General features: G+C 32.0%; 1 protein-coding gene across 1 annotated transcript; it reads right to left on the bottom strand.

Moving 5' to 3' along the window:
* Positions 1-5,131: 5,131 nt before the first annotated feature.
* Positions 5,132-7,770, bottom strand: LOC141720316 (putative Histone-lysine N-methyltransferase ATXR5). Its single transcript, XM_074522655.1, has 6 exons — positions 7,329-7,770; positions 6,719-6,793; positions 5,942-6,156; positions 5,704-5,804; positions 5,394-5,615; positions 5,132-5,291 (listed from the first exon to the last, which is right to left on the bottom strand). Exons 1-6 carry the CDS (start codon positions 7,768-7,770, stop codon positions 5,132-5,134), a joined length of 1,215 nt encoding a protein of 404 aa, XP_074378756.1.
* Between the last annotated feature and the right edge of the window lie 605 nt (positions 7,771-8,375).

The raw sequence follows: 8,375 nt of genomic DNA, 5'->3' as shown, positions 1-8,375 counted from the left end.
CGCATGGCAAAAAGAAAAAAGTCATATGGATCATAGATAGTGGATACTGAAGACATATGACAGGTGATATGGCCCTGCTATCACGGTTTGAGGAGAAGGCTGGCCCATTAGTGACTTTTGGAGACAACAGCAAAGGTTTCACAATGGGATATATATGGCAAATTGATTTCTGGAAATGTTGTCATTGAAGATGTAGCACTGGTAGCTGGTCTTGAAGTAAATCTTCTCAGTGTCAGCCAATTTGCAGACAAGGGTTTTAAGTTTTATTTAACAAAGAAGAATGCACTTTCATCAGCAAGAAAACTGGTGAAGTTGCTCTGAAAGGAACAAGGAAGGGAAGCTTGTTTGTTGCAGAGTTGGACTCAGCAAATGAGGATGGAATTTGTTGCTTCTATACCAAGGCATCTGTAGAGCAAAGCAAGTCATGGCATAAGAAGCTATCTCACTTAAATTTCAAGGCAATCAATACTCTAGTTAAAAATGAGTTAGTAAGAGATATGCCTAATCTGAAATTTGCTCAAGTTGAAGTCTGTGATGCTTGTCAAAAAGGTAAAATAAAAAGATCAAGTCACAAGAGTAAAACTGTGAATTCGATAAGTGCACCTTTGCAACTTATTCACATAAATTTATTGGGACCAATTAATGTCCAGTCAATTTCAAGAAAAAGATATGCACTTGTGATGGTGGATGGCTACTCAAGATATACATGGGTAGAATTTATGCACTCTAAAGATAAAAATCCACACTTCATAATTGAGCACATCAAGAAGATTGAGAAGCAGACTGAAGATCGGAATTGTGTGAAAAGATTGAGGAGTGATAATGGAACAGAGTTCAGGAATGCAACCTTAACTAAATTTTGCAAATATAAAGGCATTGTTCAAGAATTCTTAGCTGCTAGAACACCTCAACAAAATGGGGTAGTTGAGAGAAAGAATATAACACTAGTAGAGGCTGCTAGAACAATGCTGCAAGATGCAAAGTTACCAACTAGTTTTTGGGAAGAAGCTGTGAACACTGCCTGTTATACTCAAAACATATATCTCATTAACATGAATCTGGGAAAACCACCCTACTCAATCTTGTCTAAAAGGAAGCCTACTGTGAAGCATCTTCATGTGTTTAGAAGCAAGTTCTATGTTTTGAAGGACAACTCTGAATATGTGGGAAAATTTGACTCTAAAGTTTTTGAGGCAATTTTTTTTGGGATATTCATTGGAAAGAACTGCCTACAAGGTTTATGTGCTTGAACAAAAGAAAATTATGGAAAGCACAGATGTTACTTTTGATGATGACAAGTGCCCAGGCTTGGAATGCCTTGATGAAAATGAAGCAGAAGCCCTAAAGTTTGAAAATCTGAACATTGATAGTGATTCTGAAGCTGAAGTCAACACACATCATAGAATAGATGGAAAGTCAACTAACAAGTGAATCATGAGAATGGAAGCTCATGGACCTGAATTTGATAGCACAAACTCAGGGGGAGAAAGAGAGAAAGGTTCTGCAAGTCATGTCAATGGTGAAGAAAACACATAAAACTCAAGTCAACAAACTCATACCAGAATGAGGGATAGAAGTCACACTAAAGAAGCAATTATTTGTGATCCAACTGCTGGAGTGAGGACTAGAATTACAACTGTAAATGAATGCCTTCATGCATGTTTTCTTTCACAAGTTCAGCCAAAGAAAACCGAGGAAGCTCTTCTTGATCTTGATTGGATATCTGCTATGCAAGAAGAGCTAAATCAGTTTGAGAGAAACCAAGTTTGGAAACTGGTTCCTGCACCAAAGAACAGAAGTATAATTGGAACAAAGTGAGTGTTCAGGAAAAAAATGGATGAAAATGGAACAGTCACCAGAAATAAATCAAGGTTGGTTACAAAAGGCTACTCACAAGAAGAAGGAACTGATTATGATGAAACTTTTACTCCAGTTGCAAGACTTGGAGCAATAAGGATTTTTCTTGCATTTGTTGCACATTCAAATTTCAAGGTATATCAAATGGATGTGAAGAGTGCATTCCTTAATGGTGAGTTGGAAGAAGAGGTTTATGTGCAATAACCACCTGACTTTGAAGATCTAGAATTTCCAAATTTTGTATACAAGTTACTCAAGGCTCTCTATGGACTAAAACAACTACCTAGAGCTTGGTATGCCACACTATCAGAATTTCTGATTAAGCATGGATTCACTAGAGGTACTATTGACAAGACTCTCTTCTACAAGAAGCATGGTGATGATATGATCATAGTTCAGATCTATGTGGATGATATTATCTTTGGTTCTACAAATGAAAAGTTTTGCCAAAGATTCTCTAAGCTTATGCAGAGTGAATATGAAATGAGTATGGTGGGGATATTGAGTTACTTTCTTGAAATTCAAGTCAGTCAAAGAAGTGATGGAATCTTCATCAGCTACACTAAGTATATCAAAGATTTGTTGAAAAAGTTTGGTATGGTTGATTGTTCACCTGCATCTACGCCCATATCTACAGCTACAAAGTTGGATGAAGATTAAAAGGTAAAGAGTGTAGATATCTCAAGCTATAGAGGAATATATATATATATATATATGTCTGTGTGTGTAAATAGCTTAAACTTATACAAAAAATGACGTCAAGAAGTACTAAAAGCAAAAATAATTGGAAAACCTCCAAAGCAACCCCATTGGTCACTTTCCGAACTTTTATGTGATTAAAATATTATATCTCACACCAATCAATCAAATAGGTTGGTTGAAAAATTTAATATGTCTAATTGCAATCATGTTTGGTCCTAAAGTTGGTCGCAATAGATAAATATTACCGACTGTTGCCTCAGTCGGTAAATTTGTCTGTGTAATTACCGACCAATGTGGTTGGTATAGAGTCAGATGATATGTTAGATTAAAAAATAGAAATGACTGGCTGATATCGACCGTATTGTATGAGTTCGATCGATATACGATGAATATAGTCATTGTTTGCATAAATCCCAAGAAAAGCCACAATCGGTCATGATTAAGTAGATCAGTTGTAATAGTTGGTCGGTATTGGTTGTATCATGTCTTAAAAATTTGCCCGATAGTTTTAAAGCTATAAGGAAAATTTTTAAATTTCAAATAAAAAACCAATAATTAAATCCATTGTTCATCATTTACAATCCAAAAAAAATTAAATCGCAGTTCATACCTACACCGAATAAATTAACATAATTAAAACAAAAAAAAACAACATTCAACATTCTCTAATATGGATGTAAGTCATCTTTAAATACTCGATCACCTTCAATTGCTCTTCAAATTCCTCCATCCTGATCCCACACTTGTCCATCTCATAAATTAGTTGATTTTTGATCTTCTTCTCCTACATCTTTTGTTCAAGCTTTGATAAGTTTTCCTTCGCTTCGGTGAGTTACCGGACGACTTCCCTGTAGAAACGATCTTTCGCATCCATGCCTACATTTATAAAAAATACAAACAAAATATGTTAGATCACATATATACTCCATATTTATACATAAAGACATGCGCACATGAACACACACACTTATAACCATCATCAATATATATATGTGTGTGTATGCAATATACCTCAAGATTAACTTATAAATTTTGAAACAAAATCAAAAGATGATATAAACTATAAGTAAATAGATCACATGCATGTATATATAACCATAATCGGTCAAAAAACATAAACACTTCATTTTCTGATAACTGCAGAGAAAATTAAAGATCATCTTTTTCACCCGAGAAAAACCGACCAACACCCGATTGGTATACTGGTCGAAGTTAGCTGATGTGTAGATCAGACTTTTACATTTATCGACCGAACAACATTCAATTTACTTGATCAGAATTTTGTTTGATCTAGACACCACACGAGCAAGAGTAAAAAATATTTGACAACCTTTGACCGTGGTCAGAATAAGTGGTCGGTAATACACATATACTGATCGCCATTATCTTTAGGTCATTATTGTGTTTTAAATTCCGACCGATATTTCTGCACGGTCATTTCTTGTCATTATTTTGAGTTGGTCGAAATAAGGTGGTCAAAAAAAGCCATATTTCTTGTATTGTGTGTTTCGTGTAGTGTGATATCTTCCCTAACTAGTACATATCACTTACTTTTTACTTTTTGATAGCTTCATTTCTCTCTCCCCCAATTCACAAGTAAATTTGATTATTAAAAAATAAGTTAGGACGTAGAAAACTAGATATTGCTTGGAATCAGACAAGTTTTGTATCTTAGAGGACTAAGTATATATATATATATATATATATTTCACATAAAGTTTTAGAAATTTGTTGAAGTTGCTCTTTATTATAATAAAATTTGATTTGTAATTTTCTTGGAAGTATAGGCAGGTGCTACACCAATGGACTATGAAAACTACATGAACACTTACCATTGTTAGACTGTAATATAAATTCATTTTTATTAGGCCTTCTAATTTTAACACTTTATAGTTTTAAAATGAATTCTTTACTTAATATGGTATCTAACTTATGAAGGAGCTCACAAAGTTTGACTCAGTGTCAAATTTATCACTTATTTAATACAATATAAAACATGTTAAGTACTTTTGTGAGTAAACTTGCCCCTATGCATAAAACTGATCTTCAAAAATTTATGATTTTATGTGTCAAATGAACAAGAATATATATATAAATATATAAACTTGCAAGAGGAAGGAACATAATTCTATGTTTGGAGAAAACAAATTTATGGAAGTTGATTAGAATGTGAGTTTTAGGGGTTAGAGAATAAAATTACAATTTTTCTAAAAAATAATTACTTGCAGTTTCTTCATGGTGGTGAAAAAGGAAACTGTGGATTAGCTCCCGAATGTAGGTTACATGTGTGTAATGCTGGAGAGGTTGTGGCACTTTCTTAATATTTTATATGTGACTTATACAATACAGTGGTTTCAAAATATATTATGTAATCTCTTGATTTAGTTGTTACAAATTTATTCTATTCATTGCAGATACTAAAATTTGTAACTATTATAAGTCATTAATGTGAAACTACATATCAACAACTACATGTATTATAAGTCATTTAGCCTTACTAAAATATATAACAAAATAACAAATATGAAGAATGAGTACATTGGTAAAAAAATGTTCATTCCTACGATGCCTCCTAAATAAAATGTTGTGTATCATATCCATTATCTTGTCCATTATAATCGTAACAAAGTCGTTCTCCCTTTTTTATATTACGAAGAGCGATAAGATAAACATGACATTTACCACGAACATTGTACCTCACAGATTTGAGGTTTTTCTTCTTTCTTCCCTCCCTGTATTTTTACAGCACTAGTCAATATTTTGGTATGGGTATCCATATTTTCTAGACAATGAAAAATATAGAATTAAAGGGTATGAACCACATAAATACTTACGCAGAATGGTTGTTAATGCCACTGATGAAGCGAGCTATATTTCCCCGCTTGTCAGGGCAAATAAAGAGACCATCTTCTTCTTCTGAGTCTCTGTAAGTAAGGAGGGTCATAAAGCTATCAAAATTCTCATCATCTCTCCGATTCCTGACAAAATCTACATCTCCTGTATACTCAGCAAGAAAAGTCATGGCTTTGATTGGACCATCTGCTTCAACTTTGTACCTGGAAATGCAAAAATGCATAATTAATATATATTCTATCTGTATAATTAATAACAAAACCCAATTAATCTATGAAATATGTTTTATACCCTTCCACTTCATCAAAAACAACTTTAAGAGGAGGACATTTTCCTTCTTTCATCATTGCTTTACATTTCTTTATTGTTATGTAATCTTCTGTAGATAGTTCCTAACCATATAAGAAATATAACATTAAATACAATGTGCATTCAATTAAGATAAATTCGAAAAGAAAAGAACATTACTTAACAAAGGAAACAAGTTGTGCTCATATAATTACCAAGTATAAATTTAAAATGTATATACCTGGATGTCATCTGCCTCATACTTGGATTGATTAGCAGATTTAGGAGCCATGTCATGTGAGTATGTCAGTTTATCACTAAATGCTACGTTCTTACTCTGCAGAGCAAAACGTAAAGAATCCATTTGTCTGTTCCTACTCTCAACATCATTTGCTGGAACGTACGGAAGAAATTTTGTATATTTTTTTGGTAAACGTTTACGCCTTTTTTGAGGACCTAGAATATCAACAATATATAAGATAGCTATCAAAATATTAAAATATTAGTGGCATGGATTCAAAAATATGAGGTCATTACAATAATTCATAATACAACCAAGTAATTTATAATACAACTATAAGTAGAAAAAATATTATGAATCATGTTTATATTTTTAAATATATTTTAAATAAAGCTCGAGTAAGATAAATGTCAATTATTTACATTTGTAAAGAAACAATTTTTTTAATGTATATGTGAAAAATTAGCACATCTTTAGTTGTACCTAGTTAGTTTAAATGATGTACACAACTTTGAGAAATAGGCCCCTACCTGCTACAAAGAAGTTAGGGGGATTTATGGTCTGTTTTTGCTTTCGACAAGATTAGTACTAATAAAACAATATGCTATTGATAAAATGCAAAATTATGTCACATAATATGGAAATTAGCAAAATTAAAATTAAAATTAAAACACTTCATATACTAAATAACAATAATAAAAGATTAACAACATATATATATATATACACAATTCCAAAAATGATCAATAACTTGATTTAAATATAATAAAATCTTACCTTCCGGTGAAATGTATTTAGCTATAATCCCAAAATACCTCTTCCTTGATTTACTAGATCCATCTGTGGTTGATTCTGTAATATAATCAAATCAAATTTAAAAAGAACTCCCAATTGTAAAATTAAATAAAAAAAATTCAAGACCACATTTTTCCTATTTACCTTACTTTGATTTTTAAAGTTACACAAGTTCTATAATTTTCACAAACACACAAAGTTCTACCTTTTTTAGTAGAAACTCTTCATTATTGAAACTGAAAATACAAATTTATCATTTAATGTGTAGATTTTAATTATGTGAATTACATTTATTTGTATATTTAATTTAATAATATAATAATAATAATAATAAATGAATTTTAGCTAAAATTTATTTACATTTAGATATATTAAAATTTCAAACTATTATTATCATCTGCCTTTAGTTTGAAATCAGAATTCTACAACCAGTGGTTTATTAACAATTGTAACAATTGTAATCTCAAATCAACACTTAGGTCACAACAATTATTACTAACTTGTATTTCAGATCAGTGCGACTAAAACTTAGATATTAATTTTATTAGGACCCGCACAAACATAAAATGTAATGAAGTAGAGTGACAGATACCTTCTGGGTGCTTACTGCGGCAACCATCACAATACCAGTTTTCAGGGGGAATTTCAAGAACAGCCGGTCTCAGACACTTCATATGAAACCCATTATCACAATCATCACATATCAATATTTGGTCCTCTTTGTCCCCAAATCCACATATCTTACATGTGAGCTCATTATAATAAATATGTGGAGCCACAACAACTATGGTTGCCTTCAGGAGATCTTCTATATATTTCTCTTTTGGGTGGACTGGGGGGCAGGAGATGTTGGGAAGATGGGGCCGAGAATCGACTGGTATATTAACTTGTTTTGTGGCCTGATATAAATCGGCCAGTGACCTAAACTTGTGCACACGCGGGACCTTCTTAGGTGGAAACTGTGGGAGGTGGTTGGGTTGAGAATGTGGGGGGTGGTTGGGTTGGGAAGCTATAGGTGTGTTGAATGAAGACATCTTCAGATCTGTTGTGAAATGTCTGAGCTTGTGTTTTGTAATTGGGGATTTTTGTAATTGAAGATGTTGATAGGGAGAGGGCTTGTGAAAAGGGATTTATAGATACAATACATGGGGAGTTTTCTAGGGGCTGAGTTTTCTAGGAGCGGAGTTTTCTAGGGTTTAGCGGTTAGCAATATAGCTGTTACCAATATAGCGGTTATCAATATATATTTTAGTAATTTACACATTATCTTTTTTTTCAACATATATCATTGTAGTTTTAATAATAATTCTACAATATTTTATAATACTTGATAATATTAAATGTATTTTGTCAATTATTATTTTAATTGAATTGTTATTCCAAAAAATGATATGTGTGAAGCAAATTTATCATTTATTTTATCATTTTTATTTTTCCTTAAAGATCAAATTTAGCACTCTCAATACACAATATGCACACCCTCTATATATCATCATAAATTTACATGTTTCAAAAAATTAACTATTTTCAAGTAAATAATATTTAATTTAATAGGTGAAGGTACGAGTTTTTTTTTCTCAAAAAGTCTTTTTTTCCAAGAGAGAAATGATGTAAAATGTAAACTCCAATTCACATTTAA

The sequence above is a fragment of the Apium graveolens genome, chromosome 4 (genome assembly GCF_009905375.1).
Source record: "Apium graveolens cultivar Ventura chromosome 4, ASM990537v1, whole genome shotgun sequence".
Classification (NCBI taxonomy): domain Eukaryota; kingdom Viridiplantae; phylum Streptophyta; class Magnoliopsida; order Apiales; family Apiaceae; genus Apium; species Apium graveolens.
This window is presented reverse-complemented; position numbering and strand designations above follow the sequence as displayed.

Bases quoted from the DNA above. Each gene is read 5' to 3' on its own strand.
- LOC141720316 (XM_074522655.1), bottom strand. From the start codon at position 7,770: ATGTCTTCATTCAACACACCTATAGCTTCCCAACCCAACCACCCCCCA. The intron at 5,616-5,703 runs GTATAAAACATA...TTGCATTTCCAG, and splicing joins GTTTTTGATGAAGTGGAAGG to GTACAAAGTTGAAGCAGATG. The intron at 5,292-5,393 runs GTAAGTATTTAT...GTAAAAATACAG, and splicing joins GGCATTAACAACCATTCTGC to GGAGGGAAGAAAGAAGAAAA.